We start from the raw sequence: 19,386 nt of genomic DNA on the forward strand, positions 1-19,386 counted from the left end.
CATACCGTCCTAGTCTATCCAAAGGCAGACGGGCTCTTGCCAACATTCCGCACTCAACCAGTAGGTATTCGTTCTTCTTGGATTGGCAAGCGCGCCGGAGCTGTCTTTTTGTGGCTGATGAATGTTCCAACAATGTCCATCCGTATGTGGTTTGCATGTGACGAGGGTTCGAGTCGTTGCATGACTCGTCAGATGAACCATCACCCACGTGCGCTAGGGACATGTCCTGTCTCCAGAATCCAACCTCGTTGACCGTTTGTTGTTGTTGTTGTTATTGTTGGATCGTTGGTTGACATGATCAGGGTATGGAGCATTGGAGCTGCAGCGTGGAGATTTGAACTGCAGGGCAGCAGGGAAACCCTCATCGGAGCCGATTGGCCCCGTTCTACCCCCACCTTGCCGATGCTCCAAAATCAAACCGCCTACGGTGCGGGGTATTCGTACTCGATTCGTTCCGAAACGCTCCAGCACGACTCTGCCTGGGCATCGACAGACTATCGACGGACGCGGCGCAGTCGTTGATAAGTGGTGCACTGAAGAAAGCCACTATCCACTGAAGGGAAGGGCTTTGAGCGTGCGAGCATGAGCTTTTGTCATGCTTACCGTACATGGCCAACTGCCACAAGTCTCGCGCCAGTCAGGGCTAGTGAAAGCGCAAGATTCCGAAAACTTAAATGTCACTCTCCCCTTTCGTGGAATTGCGAGGTGGTCTTCGGAGAAGACTCCGCAGCAAGTAGGGTCAGACGCCTCCCTTCAGTGGCGGACAACGGGTGGCTGGCTTTGCGTAGCGTAAATGTGACCGTAAGCAAAGTCTGGTTGATTGCTAGTCTGCACGATTGTAAGCGAGCTGAATGGAAGCGACGCTGGCTTCTATTAACGCGTCTCCCGGTTTGGAATCATTCTTCATGATTGGCGAATAGCATGTTCCAGTGCATGTCACAGGCCACACTTTGCCAGATCACAGCGTCTGGGGAGCCTCTTCGCCGCCGTGAGTAACTTATCCGCGGACAAAAGCGAACTCGGCCTCGTTGGCGAGATTCGGTATCACCACGATTGCATCTGTAGGCATAGCGGTAGTGTCCGATGAAGACACAGGACCTGGCAGAATCACCATATTTGGTCGTCACACGCCGAACTGCGTGGGTTGTAAGGTGATCAGTACTGCGCACGCAGAATTGGGTACTCGAGTTCAGACGGGGATGGCCTAGATCGCTCGCGGCCGCCGGTGTCTTGGGCCTGCCGATGGGCCAGAAAGGGAACTGACAACGCACGCTGTAAACCTCGCTGCAAAGCCCGGACCACGACCCTCCCCGCTCTGTCAAGGGTGGTGGTGTGTGTATCCGTACGTACGAACGTTTAAGAAGGAAATGCGCAGGGAGCCAACGTCCAGGCCTGGACTTCCTCGATGGCCGTCTGCTTGGAAAGCATGCCTCTTCCCTTTAACAACAAGCAGACGTTATCCTTGGCGTGGTCGTTTCTTCTTGTCCATCTATCGCAACCTTAGTACTACCGTATCTCGTTAATATAACACTCGGTTGTACCATTCAATACCCAGGGAGCTTGGTGGCGAACTGGGCTGCCCGGCATCTTGGGTAAGGCGCACCAGCCTCCAGGTACGGAGATAGACGTCAGCCTGCCAGCCTGATAGGGCCAGGAGATACTGCTGGTCTGCCTGAGAGGGTTTACGGTACTCTCCTGCAAAACGTGGGCATGCAGGGCTGCCCTAAAAGTCTCTGTGGGAAATGCTACTAGCGCCCCGGACCCTCGGCGGTCTTGCCTTTCACGGAGGGTAGGGCCATTTGTCTGACAATACTTTGGTGCCCGTACCGGCACGGTTCGGAAAATGCATCATTGTCAGCCCTAAATGACGGAACGGAGAATGGAACTCGCAAACACTTGGTATTCAAAGCCATGGCCAGAACCCAAGGCGACAGAAGGTGCGAAGGCTTTCAGCCATGCGCCGGCGGGGGGCTGTAGGCGCTTAGTCAAAATATGGATTGTGGTCCGAAAAGACTGACGCTGTTGGTGCTTCAGCGTTGCCGACAAGGGGCAGCTGGCGGCTCGTCAAACTTGGGGCCTTACGCCCTACTTTCCAGTAGCGGGAGAGAAATCCAAATAGCGTCCAATACTTCGGATCTCGACAGGGGCCACCCTTCCAAACGGAGCAAACCGAGGCCTGTACGAAGTCCGGGCAAGCTATCCGTACGTCTTAGCTCGTTCTAACGGACTCTTGGGTGTCCTAGTGTGAAGAGTAATGATGTGATACTCATCACCTGATCGCAGAGAGAGCGTGAAAGAATGACCCGAACCGATAGGTGAATACCGAGAACTGAATAGCCCTCCGCAAGGCAAGTCAGCGGAAGCTGGCTTGGACCAAAAGGACGTCCCGTGTTGAAGACCAATGGCGAGACAGCTATTCCTTGGTGACAGAGTTATGCTCTGTCGTCGTTGTCGTGGTCGTCGCAAGAGGAGAAGGCTGACGCAATTTTGAGCGTCAAGATTGGCCAAGGATCCGCTCGTAAACACAGTCATCCTGAACCAAGCGGTGCGTTTGTATCGCTGTGGGTGTGCCGTGCTCAGTCGGGCGACAAGCGGGCCTTGACTGACTGATTGGCATGAACATGCAAACGGTGAGCTGCAGCGCAACGGCGGAATGAGAGGAGGGTTTGACGGCGAAATCCCCGACGCTTTTCATTCCCATTATTGGCTGCTAGGACTAAGTGCCGACGTGCACAGCCCAGTCAAGAGATGGCCGGCCTGGCAGGCTGACCGCGCATCTGAACCCCGAGACTGAAAGTGCTAAAAGCGACCACGGATTTGAGATCTTTCGCGTAGGCGGGCTTGCTTGGCAGACTGAGCGGCTGCGGGAAGATCGATGTGGTTAGATCGAGATGCAAAAAGCAGCAGCAGTAGCAGCGCCGCAACCTGGAGATCGTCGAATTAGCCAAACCAGGCCGGAGGCTTTAGACCGTGGAAATTGCGTTTTGCCATATTGAAGCTTCTGTAGTAGCGCATGAGGCACTGCCATTGTGAGCTTGTCAGTACGCAAGCCGAGTTGCCCTTCGGTGGTTGTCCACTCGTTGTTTGGGGAGCTATTTCGTTGTCAAAGATTATTGCAGTGCCTATCGATATCTGATTGTGAATACGCTGTGGAGAGGTTGTACCAAACAAGTGCACATAAATAAGCTTGCTAGGCGAGACGGCGCCAATATTCGGCATTGGCACCGTAGTTCTCTGCCTGCTTGGCTAAAGTGGGAGGGACTTTGGAAATAGCGGCATCAAGGGCCCTCAATTTTGCACCTGTTCCGTAGGCATTTGATCAAAAATCTGCGGAGATTGAGTGAGTGGGTTCCGATTTTCGGTAAGCACCTATAGCAATTCTGAACAAGAGACAGGGCATGATACCGACCCAAAACGATATTTGCAATCAATGATGGTCACCAAAAGAGGCGACGATGGCGGTTGGAACTGCTTCTTGCCAATGTCGGACAAAAACAAAAACCACATGGAGCCGATTGCCTTGTGTTGTCGGACGTACAGAGTGCAGGGACTTTGAGTATGTTCGTTCGCAGCGTAGACACATAATGTAGGTACGTATGGTGGTGAGTGTACCTGTATGAGGTTATGAAGATAAGATGGGTGCGGCGTGGAGTACCCTGGTGTCTGATAGCAGTGATTGGCGGTGGGGTAACTGCAGGGAGGGGTACGAATGGTTCGAGATCCATGCCTGTGTGGAGGCGGTTCGAGTCGAGGAGGTCATTGATAGATGCGGTGAGGTAGAAGTTAATGGCGTGGGCAGCAGTGCCGCAGACAACAGGTGATGGCTGGGAACAATGCCAATGTCTGCGTTAATGAGATCGAGCATCGTTGAGGGTGTTTGCTTTGCTGTGCCTGGAGTGAAGAGTGGCAAGGCAGCTCCAAGATAGCATCGTGATGGTGGAACGAGCCAAAGTAGCGGCGGTTGAACGCCGGACTGGGGAGTCAGTCTGTCGGCCTGTCTGTGGCGGGGAGGCAAGGTCGTACAAGCGTTGTCCCAGGATGAGGCGGGATTGGGCTGGATGGGAGGGGGTCTGGAGTTGACAGCGGTGGTGCAGCAAGGCGTAGGGTTGGAACTTGGAACCTTGGAATTTGCCTCGATAGGGTGCAGTCATTACGGTGCGCCGCGGTGCGGTGCGGATAGTGTAGACTGCGGTCAAACGGTGTAAGGCAGAGAGGTGAGGTTGTGGAGAGGTGCCACTCGGGGTCTTGAACCATCGTTTGGTCGAATGAGACGAGAAGATGGGAGGACAGGAACTGCAGCGCAATGACACTGACATGCCGCACGACGACGACGACGACAATTTCGACATGGTCGGAACGGTGCACAGGAAGGAGATGTAGTGTAGGGAGGTGGATTGTAACGTGAATGCAACAGCAACCCAATGGAAGGCAAAAGCGAGAAGAGGTGATGAATGATGCAACTATTCTATTAGGTAAGGCGAGGTAAGGTAAGGTACCCTCACCCAAAATGCCCATGTACCAGGGTACCTATCCTTCGTGCCTGCCTTCCCTTTCCTTAGCTAATGGTGCTCTCTTTTCTATTCTAGTCAGCCAAGGAACCGCGGAAGGTGAGGTTCCCTCTGCACACCTTCCCTGTACGTCGTTGTTACTATCCTGTCTCAGAGGCAGGTAGGCGTAGTACCATATGTTGGAGCTGGGAACCTACCTTACCTTACTACCTTGGCCCCTTAGTAACCTTACAGGAAGCTGCTGACTGAGATGGATGGGAAAGAGTGGTGAGTGCGTTCTTGTCTTTCTAAATTTGTCGGATGCCATCTGTAGGTGTGTGTGCTGCAGACCAAGGTACCTTTTTGCCTGGGTATTTCTATGCCGCCTGAGGTGGTCTCTATGTACGACGGGAGTCTGCACTTTGTAGTTCGTCTCCCATTGGGTTACGTTAGGTTCAACCTGAGGTCCGAGGCAAGGTACGTATCGGAGCGATCCATTCTCCTTGGTCCATCAGGTTCCCCAGTGCCAATCCCACCCTCGCTCCTGCCTTCCCGTGTGTGGGAGGTAGGCGCAGGGCCAGCAGGGCCAGCAGGGCTCAATTCTACACCCTCATTTTTCCTTCCATACCCCTAGCTCTGTTAGATGCTAGGGTGTGTGTATAGTAGCCATCCGCTTAGCGCACGCCCTGAGGTCTGTATGCCTGGGCAGAGAACATGATCCTGAAAGTGCTCACCCCTTTCACCCTTTCACCCCCCCGTCCCAAGTTCCTTCCCCATGCCCTCAGGGCCTTCCAGTCTTCCACTCAATCTTCTTCTTCTTCTTCTTCTTCTTCTTCTTCTTCTTCTTCTTCCTCCTCCTTGCCTTACCGAGCAGCCCTTGTCTCCAGACTCTGACTCTTTCTCCATCCAAATACCTCACACTGACGCTCTATCCGAACGGTTGCAGAGAAGGCCTCTCTGCGGGTAGGAGTACCGAGGAAATGAGACTCAAGATACCTCGCCGAAATAGTATCCAAACGCGTAATGCGCTTCTTGGCTGCAAAGAACAAACGAGCAGACAGAATGGAACGCCAGGATTGTATCTCGAGGGACTTACCTTAGCTTGGGCAGTGGACTTGTTGATGATACTTGGGATATTTGTTTGGAAGGAAGCACGAGAAGGTCGAGAGAGCCGTGGTCCTTGCCCTGCTCTCGGAGACCCTTGCGCCTGCCTTGTCTGCTCTCTCTCCCCTCCCACGGGCCACCATGCGGTGCTACCCCGTCGTCGTGGACCCGCGCTAATCCTGATCGGATACCCCTGATCTTTGCAGCCACGACACTGGACCGCGGGAGGGACGCACCGGGAGCGCGCAGCAAATGGAATGATTCAACGGAACCCGCTCTCTGCCCTGTTCTGCCCTGTGTCGCCTTGGACTTGCATCTTTGGAGCACACTGCACACGCATTCCTCTTTTCAACGGAGAGACGGACAGAATCACGACGTGAGCCTGTGAGGGACCACAAGCAGGGAGCGCAATGCGGTACGTTTCTTACCTTATGGTTGATATCAGTCCCCTCGGTCGTGTTTTCTTGGGTGAGATGGGCAAGACCTGATGAAGTACGGAGTACGGAGTACCTACGGTTCTCAAGGACCCCACCCAGCTTATCTAAGCACTTGTTCAAGAGCCCAAGAGACCGTTGCGAGATCCTTCACCCCGCTGCCTCAAGATGCTTGTGGCACTTGAGATATGCACTTTGTGTGTTTCTTCTACACCTGCAACTTCTATGCCCGCAATGAGGCAAGCAAGGCAAGGCCATCCATTGCCTCTTCTGCATCAGCATCAGCATCAGCATCAGTATGAGCTCAGCATCAGACCCCATCTAAGCCCGACCGACCTTACTTTTCATTGCTTACCCAGGCAGGCAACTCGGGCAACCCAAATGTGCCTTAGTCTTAGGTAGCTTTCTTTAAGTGAAGCCCAAAGGCTGCAAGATGCAAAAGCGAGATGCAAATCCACCAAAGTCCCGTTTCGCATCATTTCCCCTCTTGCTTTTCCTGATTCCTCCAGTTCCTCCTTGGCCTTGGCGCCAACCTGAATGTTCGTGCCTGCTGTATCCGTACGGAGTACTTGCCTCACCGACGTGTCTACCTACGGAAGGGAAGTTACGCCAAAGGTATCCAAGGTACCTGGTATCTTAACTAAGGTATGGATCTGTGCTCATCGCTTCGTGCGGTACCTCTTTCATTGTCGATGCGCATCGTTCCTGCCTTGCGGATAGTTCTCACGCCTACCCACTTCGTGATGCATGTGGCTTCGTCAACGAGAATTTGCGTTGATTTGGGAAGGAGAAAGGGAAGGTGGACATGTAACGAGAGGAGGGCAAGAGGCAGCAGCACTTCTGCCTGTCCTCTTCCCTTGAGATGATGCGTGTGATGTAATTCTTCGTATCAATTCGCATGGAAGGTACCTACCAAATCGTGCCTACCTACCTTACCTACCTTAGGTAGGTACTTTACCTGATGACTTGGTCCGATAGGAACATGCAGGTAGCAAACAAATGCTCCAACAGCTGAACAGCTCACCTCACGCTGCTTGGTCATCGTCCTCGGCTTCGGGATGATTTCCCAACTTCCATCTCATCAGTCGGACCACGAAACCTCAAATGCGCTTCATTCCCGCCTTGGTCTTTCTTCACACGCCATTCCATCTCGCGCACGGAGCGAGCGTCGAAGCAATCTTCATCACACCTTACTTTACCTCAAAGTACCTACTACCTAGGTGCCTTAGGTATTCATCCACCTGAACGCAAGGTACTTTGACTGCCTTGCTTTCTCTCACCTACAACTCGTACCTTTTTTTTCAGGTTCTGTGCTGATTCTTACTCAGGTGCCTCCACGTCTCTGCTGAATCGAGCGAGGTTCCGTCGCGACACCTGCCAGACCGCCCGGACACAATCCCATTCTCGACTTCTTTTGTTCTTCATTCCATTGTTGCGCTCCCCCGGCCCTCGTCCGGACGGACCCAGACCTGCGGATTCCCTTGGCTCATAAGGCATATTACTATTGATTACCTACGAATACCGTATTCGTACGTCAGGAGACTAGCACCGGGCAAAGGACACGACCCGGACGCCGTCTAGACTCCACGGCTCGCCGCACACCGCACACCGCACACCGCACGCCGCACGCCATCACCGCCGTCTTATTACCCACACCTCTCCGAATATCACCAAGGAAGACAAATTACTGCATTCCTCACCCCGCCGTCCTTGACGCACTTCGATTCCTCCAACAACTCGATCCGACTCGGATGCTTCCTTGAGCCTTCTAGATCCATCGCCTCACCTTGCCCATTCAAGGTAGCCCACGCACGCGGCTAGTAACAGCACGGCATACACACCACACGCACACACATATACGCACATATACACCTTGAGCTATCTATGCTTATATCGCCTGGGTGGCCTTGGTCGCATCAACATCAACGCACCTCATTCCGTCACCCCCATGACTCTCCGTCCCCAGCCCTCCTTCTCTCTTCCATTTCCCCTCGAACGCTCGATCCGAGCAACAACCCCCTTCCCTACAACCATTACCGCTACGAATACCTAGTCTACTACACCACCTTGCCTACCTTACCTTAGGTGCTACCCACACCCCGACGCAGCGTGAAGGAAGGGCGACAAGAAGTTGACAGACAGGGCTGCATTGCTGCTTATGTGCTTGCATGGCACTAACTCAAAGGGCTACAAGAAACAGCCACACGCCCAACGTCGTGCTCGTGGTTCCCTGGTGTATGACTAGCCAGTCCCCATCCGCATCCTATTCCTTTTAGGGCTGCTCGCCGAACAAGCGTCCCGCTACTCTACCCGTCAACGAGAGAGATTCACCCCCCCCCCTCTCTTCCTTATCACCACCCCCTTCAACTTAGTACATACACTCCCTCTTCCAAAGTTCACCCATCAAATCATTCCCGTCACCCCTCCCCTCTTGTCTTCCATTCGGCCTTCCTCTTCTCCACCTCCTCTTCTTCTGCCCTGCCCTGTAAGGCCCTGGGCTAAGGATACCTCAGGACCTAGTGTATCCGTTCACAGTAGGCGTGCTAAGCTAGGGTATCAGGTATTCTCTCTCAATCAGGTCTCTTCTCTGCCTGGGCTGTCCTCTGTCTCTCAGTATCCCCTGCTGCTGCCCCTGCTGGGGGTAAAAAGGAACCACCCGGGGGCTTCTTCTCCAATCCACGTTACGCCGAAGTTGGAGGTTTGGATGTGCCTCCATCTGGGTCCCTGGGCCGCTACCGCTACGAATACCGCTACCTACGGATACCGCTACTGCTGCCGCTGGAGCTTCGCTTGACGCTGCCGACAGCTTCCCTGGGCTCCCCCTCCACCCCCTTCTCCTCTCCTCTCCTTGACCAGGTCTTTCTCCTCCACTCGACTCGTTCTCCCGCCTTTTTTTCATAAGTACTAGTCGCCTCTTTCACCTTGCCATACCTGGGGGTGTCGATTTTATTTTATTTTTATTCATACAGCAGCTGGCGTCGTCACACAATCGCCTCTTATTTCAGCTGTCGTCTCCCCCCCACGACCTGACCTGACTTACGGATGTAAACTCTACCCACCCCAGCTCCGGCCACTCTGCTTCCTCCGACAACATTTGCTCCTCGCATTCCTCGACGCCGTCCGGACCTGATCTGTTTCTGCTTGTCCCGCGATTAGACCGCCGGACTCAACAATTGTACATCCAGTCCAACCACATCGACGTCTGCTACTTTTCCCTCTTCTACGTTACGACTCGCGCCGCTTTGCTCGATTCCGTCTAGTCTTGTCTTTCCTTTTTCAGTCTCCTCTCGGCCCCGACCGCTGCGTGACGCAAGAGAGAGAGACCGACAGAGACAGCCATTCTCGGCTTGCATTGGCCCCCGTTCTCAACCAACGGCGAACCCGACTGCCATCGCCACCCACGGCCTCCAAGACGACCGCCTTGGCCTCGGACGCTTCTCGTATCCCACCGCGATCAGAACCCTAGATATTTCCCGGCCCATCACTCATGACGCCCGTGCTTCCGTCACTATAAACCTTAGTGGCGCCGCTTCAGCTGGAATTGTCAATCCTCAGCCAGCAACTGCACAGATACAAGCCGACATCATGGAGGCACCTTCGAGATACAGGGAGCCTGCGGGTCTTCCCAGCATATTTATAGACTCAAACCCAAGAGACTCAAACCGCTTCGACTCTAGCAGTTACTCCTCCTCTGTCGCCATCCCAGGTTCCGGAGACAGAATCAACGCACCGCCGCCCTTACCACCACCACGACTTCCCTTTGACGATCCTCACATGCATCACCAGGAGCCCAGACAACACTACCGCGATCCCTCATCATACAGCCCTAGAGAACATAGTTACCACGACAGCTTGGGAAGTTTGGATGACAGGCCACACTACATGAGGTCCGGTTACAGGCACGATGAGGGTTATGCCAGCATGGGTTCGTCTTCAGCTTCGGCTTCCACAAGGTAGGAAATCCCCAACCTTTCAATCGGGCCTAGTTTGGTTCTAGAAGAAAAAAACTTGAGAGTGTCGAGATTTTGGGTGCCCATCTAACATTTTCACATTGATAGATCTGAATGTTCCTTGCCGAGCATCTCGGCCGGGTTTGGTCTGCACCACAACCAGTTCCAGTTCCAGTCTGGCGCCGACGCTTTCACCGACATGAAGAAGAAGCTCGCTCCCCTAAAGACGTTCGATAACAAGCCGCCTGGCTCACTCCTCAGTGCGTCAAGCACATCATCAACTAGCGACCCTTTCTCGAGGAGGCTTTCTGGCGACATGCGGGTACCGCCACTCTCCGTGCCCACCAGTCTTCCGTTGCACCTCAAGACGTCAAACCTACTAGACTCTCCCGACAGATACACGCAGACTCCTCACTCTGCCCTCTCACCTTCCCCTAGAAGCCAGCCATTCCATCTCGGCCAGGACTATAGGTCACCTCGGTCCGTCTCCGACCTCGACAGGTCACCACCTACTCGCACCAGAAGGAATAACAGCGACGATGCATCATCGCACAGCTACGAAGTGGAGGAGATGGAAATGGAGGAGACCAATTCTATGAAGAGATTGCGGATAGAGGATCCCATGAGAGCACACTACGATGGTGCTGGGGCGAAGCGCCGTGCATCCGCTGATCCCGACGACAGCGTACCACTTGGTTTCACCACCCAGAGTGACTTGCTACGCCGTCGCGATGGAAACCAAAGAGGATCCCCCACGCCTCGACTGAGTGTCATCCCTCAAGGATCAATCTCTTCGCCATCCGGTCGCGCAGGGTCTTACAGCTCTAACCTATCACTACTCACCGGGAGCATTACCAGCATGGGCTCGTCGTCGTTTGGCCGAGTCTCTCCAGGGGGCCTTTCCCCAGGTGGGATTTCGCCCGGCGGAACCGACCCCAGCTGCAGCTCTCCCTACAGTGCATCAATGTCGCTCAACCCCTCGCCTCGCGGTTCCCTTTCCAGGGCACCCCACCAGCGGACCATTAGCGAAAGCCGGCCTCTCGCTTCTCCCCGCAAGCTTACGGAGGTGAGCAAGCCTGGTGGAACCAAAATTTCGGGATTCTTCATGTGCGATTGTTGCCCGAAGAAACCCAAGAAATTTGAGTCGGCTGAGGAGTTGGCGTAAGTACCGACCCTGCAAATATCATAAGCTTTTCGCTAACCGTCAACAGGTCTCATGAAGCCGAGAAGCAGTATGAATGTTCTTTCTGCGGAAATCGATTCAAGAACAAGAATGAGGCCGAACGCCACCAGAATAGTCTTCATGTTCGCAGACACAGCTGGAGTTGCTCAGCCCTGAATGGCTATGATCGTGCGTTCCACGACAGTACCAATCGCCCCGGTGAAGCAGACTCTTGTGGCTACTGTGGTGAGGAGTTCCCTAGAAACGGGAGAGGCCCTGGTGCTTCCGCACCGCGACACGCTACCGACCAGGATTGGGAAGAGCGCATTCGCCACCTCCAAGAAGTACACAAGTTCAGGGAGTGCAACAGCAGCAAGAAATTTTTCCGCGCAGATCACTTTCGGCAGCATCTGAAGCATAGCCACGCAGGCACAAGCGGCAAATGGACGAACATGCTGGAAAATGCTTGCATGCTGGATGAAGATCCTACTCCGAGATGAGCATAAGCCAAGCTATCAAGCTCGACTTACCGATGACTCGTCGGAGACCATGGCATAGGTTGACTGGCCATTCATTGAACGCAAATCTCCGGGGCGCGTAGCGCGACATTACTCGGATGCGTCCAACTAATACACCGAATGCGAGCGAACGATTTGAGACTGGACAAGCAGTCAAGATAAAGACGGCCGTTGACGCACGGGGCCGAGTGGAACATGTCGAGAAAAATCCAACGCCACGGTCTGGTTAGCAATTCCCTTGCCAGTGCCATGCGCCGTACAAAAAAGAAAAAATCAAAAGCATTTTGTTGAAGCATGTGGGCAGCATCCTCGGGTTTGATGGGCTGGCCATTTGGAAGCACCCATACTTTGGGGCCTTTGGAGTATAAGTGGTTGCCATGAGGGGCTTTCAGGCACCAGAAACATATCTGCAAGTTGTCTGTTGCGCGCATTCCATTTGGAGGAAATACCAGGCATGATCGGGCCAGTCAGTGGTGGGGTGATACGATGAAATGATATTGGTATTAGAAGAAATGCAGCACATCCTTCAGCCAGACTGAAGAGTTCAAGCTAGCAATGTATTTTGTAGGGTCAGGGCACACAGGTTGGGCAATAGTGAGAAAAGAATAAAAAGTTACCAAATCTCGAACAAGTTACTGTTTCCATCCATGACATGTCCCTGGCTTGGATTTGCTTTCTCGTAATTATGTGATGTGGTTGAGTACTTGATTTCCGAATCGGCATGATGGGATCAAGAGGAAGGTAGTCTGACAGTCAATGGAGACCTGATCAGATCCACAGCTGGCTACAGCCTACGAGTAGCTACAGTACGGAGTACCCCATGTTGGTGTCTGTTGAGCAAGGAACAAACACATGCTCTGGTACCTTGCTCTGTGTAAACGCCAAGTCGCCATAAGGCTTCATCAGCGGCAATTCGGCATGCCGCAGTGAGGCCGCCGGTTGACAAAAGGTCACATGATCTCAGCCCTATGAGCCACAGAGAGATGTGGCGGTGGCGCATGGCTTTTTTCTGTCTTTACCCAATATGCCAATGTACCCTACCTTAGTAACAATAGATAGTGGGCATGGGAAAGTGCCCTGAGGGGAAGGGGCAAATGACCTGGACCTGAGGCGGGGGAAAGGGGGGCCACACCGCGGGCACGAGGGAACAGGACGCCGGACATTTCTTTCCACCACACGGCCGAGTGGCAGGAGCCAAGAGCACGAGGGAACGAGGGTACGTACAACACAACGACTGAGGCGACGAAAACAAAGGTGGAGGCTTGGCTCTTTTCGGCAACGGCAGTATTCTGGGAAACAAAGCTAGAGCAACTTCAGGCCGAGCCACAAGCACAACTGCGTCATTCTCGTCACCACCACCCAACCACTACCACCAGCGTTTGTCGCATCCTGAGATTGGCACGCGAGAGGGGTCTGTCTTTCTGGTAGCTCTTGGGCTTGGGACACCGACATTGACTCTTTCGTTTCCCCCTTCTCCCTTTTCTCTCTTGGTCACACACCAATATCCGTAGACAGCAGGGAAACTTACACCGTCATACACTACCATACTACGCTCATGTATCTTGTGCCAAGCTGCCCTTTGAACCCTTCATCGATAAAGCCACTCGCATGGTCCGTGGCCACATTTCAACCGAGGACGTGACGAAGCGATTGAAAGAGATCGAGTCAAGCTTGACGACCACGACCACGACGGCATTGCAGGACGCGGCGCAGGTGCTACCCCCCAAGGAAAAAGAAGCGCCGACCAATACGTTAGAGATCTACACAGGCGAGCCTGAAGGCAGCGAGGAAACTGAAGCTTTACACCGACTTTTGAAAAAGAGCTGCGTCGAAATGGCGATGAACCGTATCGATGGCAAGGGGGAGCTCTATGTCGGCGGGTGAGACACGTTATCTCCGTCGTCATCTTCACTGTGAGGCTCACTAACGTTATTTACCAGCATATGGGCTTTGCGCCGCCCTTCAGCGCTGAAGGAGCGCAACATCACCCACATTCTGTCTGTGCTGCGATTCGACCCGGCCGGTCTCAAGAGCGAGACCGACACCTGGGAGAACTACGGAAAGAGCTACAAGCACATGGTCATCGACATCGACGATGTCGAGGATGAGGACCTGCTCGTTCACCTGCCCAAGGCCGTCCGTTTCATCGAGGATGCGCTGTACCCCGGCAGCAGCAAGAAGAGCGTCACGGATGGGCCTGAAGAGGAGGCCCAGAAGGACAAGAGCTTTGAGGAGAAGGCCAAGCGCTTGAAGGCGGCTGTGGCCAAGGATTTGGAGACCGAGTCTGAGTCTGAGACGGAGGCTGCCTCGGCTAAAGCGGCGGCGGCAGAGGCGAAGCCCACAGATCCGGATGCCATTCTCCCCGCCCCCCTATTCGAGCAGCTGGATCTCAGTTCTGACGGGGAGAAGCCGGACCCCAATGCCCCAGGCGGCGTCTATGTCCACTGTGCCATGGGCAAGTCCCGTTCCGTCTCTGCCATCGTTGCCTACCTCCTCTGGAAACACCCCTCCCGCTTCGGCAGGTCCGCGGCCTCGACGGCCGCCGCGCAGAACGGAGCATCAGGAGGGGCGCCCAAGTCCGCCGAGGAAGCCGCAGCAGCGCAAGAGAGGGCTGCAGCCGCCGTCGCCGCCGCCGTGAAGTGGGTTCGCAATACGCGAGAGATTGCGGAGCCGAACCCGGGCTTCATAAAGCAACTCGAGATGTGGTGGATCATGGGTTGCCCTGAAGACGTGGCGTCGCACCCCATTTACAAGCGGTGGGAGTTCCAGAGGGAGATTGACGAGAGCCTTGCCGCGGGTCAGGCACCGACAAAGCTGCGGTTCGAGGACGAGGAAACGAGCAAGGAGGAGGCGGAGAGCGTCAAGGGCATGGAGGTGCGGTGCAAAAAGTGTCGCAAGACGCTGGCCACGCCGCGCTTCGTACTCGATCACGAGCCCGATGCCCCTAGGGACCAGCGGCAGCAACAGCAGCCGTGCGGACACGTCTTTGTGGAGCCGCTGGGGTGGATGAGGGAGGAGCTGGAGAAGGGGACGTTGGAGGGACGGCTGTCGTGCCCGAATCAGAAGTGCGGCGCCGCCGTGGGGAGGTACAGCTGGCGGGGATTCCGGTGCAGTTGCGGCGGGTGGGTTACACCCGGGTTCAGTCTGCAAAAGGGGCGTGTGGACGAGGTTGCTGCGAGGGTTCCTGGGGCTGGGGGTGCGGCAGCGATGGGGATTCGGATGCCGCCTGGTTCGGGGAGGTTGTAGATGCATAAGCGTTGAGTTGGCTCAGAGCCTGCGGTTTAGAGCTAGAGCTAGATGTAGATGGTGAGGATACATGGTGGAAGAATGTGCATTTGGCAAGGCGTTGGAAGAGGGGGCTTTGGCCTGGAGTTGGGTGGGAGAGGGAAGGATCGCATGACATATACGGTTGCATCAGCCTGGAACAGGGGAGACGGGAGGGTATTCCTAGATGGCATGGAGACTCGTTCTAGATGATCCTCGCTGACTGCAGACTCTTGAACTGCACGTACATCTGGCTCCGTCAATGGATTGTTACATGTGAATGGCTGGATACCTTGCCTATTTTCATGGTTGCCTTGGATCAAGGTATTGCCGTACGGATACTTATCCACGCTTAGAGTGCCCAATGAGATTGTTGATGAATGTGACCTCGCTTTGACGCTGGCCATGAAGAAGTTTACTCGTCCCAGTAGTCACTGATGTGTCTCTATTCGTTGAATATGTTTACTTACTGACTGTGTAAGGTTCGCTTCAAACCAAACGCTCTTTCAGCGTACGACTAGCGACGATTCCTACTCCCAGAGTACGCATGTATGCTCGCGTGCTCCCCTTGAAGGTTACTCCGAGCCGTTGCAGCGAGAGAGGGAAACTTGACTTTACCTTATCCCGAGCTTCGTACATCTCGGTACATGAGTGGATCGGACCACAGACGCAGGTTGCTATCGAAGCACTGTGAAGACACCCTGTTTCTTTTCCAAGATCATCTTCCTTTCTTGGGGCGTTGTATTACTTCGGCCCGTTTTTGATGCATGTACAGTTGGAGCCAGACTGGGATGCTTCTTGCTTGCAGAGGGGTTAAGAACGAGATGGAAATTTTCTAGGAGGTAAGATTGCTGCCTGGATGCCCGAGATGGAAGAGCCGAGGCAGGAAAGGTGAGGTGAGGCGTGGTAGGTGATCCATATCCGTACAGTTGAGGCAGGCCAAACCCATCGATTGCTAGTGTTCTGAACGGCAGTTGGTCTCTTCTGTCAGAGTGGGGGCGGAACCAGACGCACTTTGGATTCTAGAAGATGGAGAAAATGCTGCCTGCAGTGAGCTAGATGCGCGAGGTCTAATGTAGACGCAAGGCAGCGTCAACAACTATCCGTAATGTCCCGCGGAAAGAATGTTAGGCAGGCGAATTCTGGATGTTCGAGGGGGCAACGGAGATGATGCTGATTGTCTGCTTGGGGGTGTGGTAATGGTTCCGGAGGTTTGCCAAGTTGGTGTTGCCTACGTCTAGTTCTCGGCAAACGATGTTTTCCGTGGGGTCGATGTGAGGGGCTAGAGGTTGAATGAAGATCCCAGCCCCTATTCTAGATCGCAGAGGGATCGTCGTAAGACTGGGAAGAGTGAAGAGCATTGCCATCACCCACGAAACGGCGGACCCAAGGCTGATGAATTTCTTTCTGTTTCTTCCTGGTCTAGATGGAGCACTGTGAGCCCAACGCCTTCTCGCCTCTGTCGATGTCGGGGAAGTGAAGGGCGCTTCACCCTGCTTTCGCTTACGGAAGGAGTTGGGAGTTGGGAGGCTGTACTGGGTCTCAGGGGTGGGCCCTTCTAGTCGGAGTCTGGAGACTTTGCGAAGACATGGAGTCTACGATGATGGTTATAATCACTTATGCGGTGCCGTTGCATTATAAGGCTATGTTGGAAATTATTTCGACGTTCGGAGAAGAAGTGGCCAGGGTTAGCTTAAGAGAAGTTCTCCTAGGCGTGGTACGCATGGAAAGCGGAAGGGTCGATGAGCGGGACGAAGATCAGGACGACATCACGATGACACCCCTGAATGGCACTCTTCCAGAGGCAGTCATCCAGAGCGCGATAGAAATGCAATAAGGCCCTGTAGCTCGGATCTGTCTCGCGCGGCCTTGTACACGCCTTCTGGTCTCTTGACAATCTCGTTCCAATTCTCGTTTACTAAAATCCAGCTTTCTACTGAATCACTTGTGATGCTGATCATTCATCAATAAGTGAGCGGATAACCCAGAAGACGATAGCAGGCGAAGTACAGAACTGAATGTCGCGAATCGTTATAAATTTGACCGTAAAGCGACCCGCCAACATACATTTGACATGTTTTTTCATGCTCAAGCGAGCATTCTCATATCCTCCTCGATGTTCAACCTTGACTGCGTGAAAGAGTCACTGGGTTAGGCAGCAAGCCGCAGTATCCTCCCTTAGCGACCGCCTGCGGGTTTTTGGATTTGGACTGTTGAGTGTAAGTGTACGCCAAGCTCTACTCACAAAACGAGCGGAACAAGGTCTTGAGACTCTGACCAGCTTGAAAGCCAGACCAGGCTACATATCCGCAAATAACCAGCTCCCTCCTGTCCTTAAGGCTTCCCCTTCCGGATCGTCGCCCGTCCGCTGAGATTGAGGGCAAAACTGCACCTCAATCCATAGTAGGCCCCCTAGAGCTCACTAATCTCGACATCGATTGAGATCCCTCCTTGCTACATCCAACGGGCATATACTTGCTAGTGTTGGTCAATGAGGCGCAGCAGCGGCCAGCATACTGATGCTCCTACGCCGGATACCCAGCGGAACCTCCGCCGTACAGAGGACACATAAGCTCGCTACCTACTGTCCACACCATGCTCGACCGACGACGGGCCTGCAGTGGTGCAATCCTACGCTTGTAAGGTAGAGGGAGTGGGAAAGAAAACGCATATCGTAAGACGAGTCTAGCCTGTCACGATGCCGTTGGGAGCGAAGGAGCAAGGGGAGAGAAGGAGGGGTATGATTTCTCTGAATGCTAGTGCTCTCTGGCGTACGGGGTTCTTCTTACCTGCCGCTATAAGCGTCTGTGTATGCAAGGTATCTCCTCTCCATGTCCCTGTTGTGTTCCTTCGACTAAGGGGGGGTATACTATGTAGTTCGTGGGCCTCTCGTAGGAGTCAAGGCAGATTTTGGGCTGATGGCGAAAGAAATAGCTCTAAGGCTGCAGTGAGGGTGTACGATCATCTTTCCCCTTCTCTCAGCTTGGTGTCCTTCTCTCAATCTCACAACGGGTATCCGTGCTCACGAGCGTCCGTGTGCGTGGGGGCTTCATTGTGGATGGAGTCTTGGGCATGGATGAAGTTCCTCCATGTCGGTATGGTTGCTTTCATCTTGACCCTCAGCCGGGTATACTACATAGAGGAGCTGACAGTATTGCCCATTATAGATGCATCTGTCAGAGTGCTGCCGAAAGAAGATCTATTCCCTTACGGAAAGTAAGCGGTTTCGTTCGCGATGTTGGCGCACCAGTTCCTTCTTTCCCCAAAACGTTGACCCCTATTCTGCCATCCTTTTTTCGCAGCTCGAAGGATCACCATCCCGGCACGGACTCGGGCTCCGAAGACCAGAAACGCCGCCTAGGAAATTTCTTGGGAAGAAAGACCGCCCCGCGCGCGCACGCCCCGCCTTCTATTTCCAAGCTAGAGCGAGTCGGGACGGGAGGGGGTTGTTTGCTATCTTCCTCTATCACTCTCCCTGTTTCCCTTTGCTTGCTGGGACTGTGGTCTGTCCCGGCTAACGGCACTTCCGAGGCTGTGCAAGGAAAAGAATATTGGAGCCTGTAGGGCTGGAGGGACCCTCTTTCTGTTTGCTGAAGAGAATCGAGGTGGTCGTGGTGTGAGCATAAAGGCCTGATGCCAGCGGGTGTGAGACTTTGAAAGGATTTGTCTAGTGAGAAAACCTGATGCCTAAGTGTTTTAAGATCCCTTCAGACGAAAATGCCAAGTTCGTGACCATAGTGGCACTTTATGTGTACATCTAGGCAGTGATTGGATAAATTACGCCTACGGCTCTTAACAAAACGACCCATCTTGTAACCTTGTCCAACGAGCGTTTTCTTCCGAGAGGTGCGATATCTTCGGCTGCCGGCATTGCTTTGGCGCTTTTCAGCATTAGACGACACTCATTTGCTTCTTGCGGGGTCTTTATTTCGGCCAAGACTGGGTCGTAAGTATTTGTTAATAAACAACAACCTTTGTAATTGTCTCCGCTTTGATACGCAGCCCCAGGCAGCAGCATTTCTCAAACAGTGACAAAAAGGAACTTGTAAGAGAAACGTACACGGTTGTGTCATAATTGGCAATACGAGGTTTGTAGAGGTGGCGCTTTTTGACTTTATGCGGAACTTCGATGTTGTGGTTTTCTAATATTTACAGTCAGAAGCATATTGCCGTAGCCGTTTGAATACCTTACTTGGAAGAGCACGTGAAATTTAGAGTGTGAAGTAATAGGGCATCGTGCTTGGTTTGGTCAAATACTACGGATAGTGATTTGTGAATGATTCATCATATGGCATCAGTTGTATAGCAAGCATACGTTGAAGACTCTATCAATACTTTCGAAGAAGGCGGCTGGACTTGACATGTAGCATAATGGTATAAATAGCTGTGGATCGCATGTCTAGAAGATAAGAACAACATTGTAGGTCTTAGGTGTTCTACAACTATTACCAAATCAAGCCGGAAAGG

The 19,386-nt window shown here is 53.5% G+C and overlaps 4 protein-coding genes across 4 annotated transcripts; 2 read left to right on the top strand and 2 right to left on the bottom strand.

The window, feature by feature from the left end:
* Window positions 1-5,764: 5,764 nt before the first annotated feature.
* On the bottom strand, window positions 5,765-6,712 carry CPAR01_13333 (uncharacterized protein; the record flags this gene model as incomplete). Its single annotated transcript, XM_060497587.1, has 2 exons — window positions 5,765-6,132; window positions 6,667-6,712. 2 exons carry the CDS (start codon window positions 6,710-6,712, stop codon window positions 5,765-5,767), a joined length of 414 nt encoding a protein of 137 aa, XP_060343980.1.
* A 2,574-nt stretch (window positions 6,713-9,286) lies between these two features.
* On the top strand, window positions 9,287-11,637 carry CPAR01_13334 (uncharacterized protein; the record flags this gene model as incomplete). Its single annotated transcript, XM_060497588.1, has 3 exons — window positions 9,287-9,978; window positions 10,084-11,136; window positions 11,187-11,637. Coding segments are annotated over 3 exons (2,196 nt in total), but the record flags the coding sequence as incomplete, so codon positions are not given.
* Window positions 11,638-12,439: 802 nt separating this feature from the next.
* Window positions 12,440-12,655, bottom strand: CPAR01_13335 (uncharacterized protein; the record flags this gene model as incomplete). The annotated part of the gene is made up of 1 exon (XM_060497589.1): window positions 12,440-12,655. The coding sequence occupies one exon, from the start codon at window positions 12,653-12,655 to the stop codon at window positions 12,440-12,442; it is 216 nt and encodes a 71-aa protein (XP_060343982.1).
* Window positions 12,656-13,263: 608 nt separating this feature from the next.
* Window positions 13,264-14,901, top strand: CPAR01_13336 (dual specificity phosphatase; the record flags this gene model as incomplete). The annotated part of the gene is made up of 2 exons (XM_060497590.1): window positions 13,264-13,535; window positions 13,596-14,901. 2 exons carry the CDS (start codon window positions 13,264-13,266, stop codon window positions 14,899-14,901), a joined length of 1,578 nt encoding a protein of 525 aa, XP_060343983.1.
* Between the last annotated feature and the right edge of the window lie 4,485 nt (window positions 14,902-19,386).

Source organism: Colletotrichum paranaense, assembly GCF_030867605.1.
Source record: "Colletotrichum paranaense strain IMI 384185 chromosome Unknown Scaffold_12.1, whole genome shotgun sequence".
Taxonomy (NCBI): domain Eukaryota; kingdom Fungi; phylum Ascomycota; class Sordariomycetes; order Glomerellales; family Glomerellaceae; genus Colletotrichum; species Colletotrichum paranaense.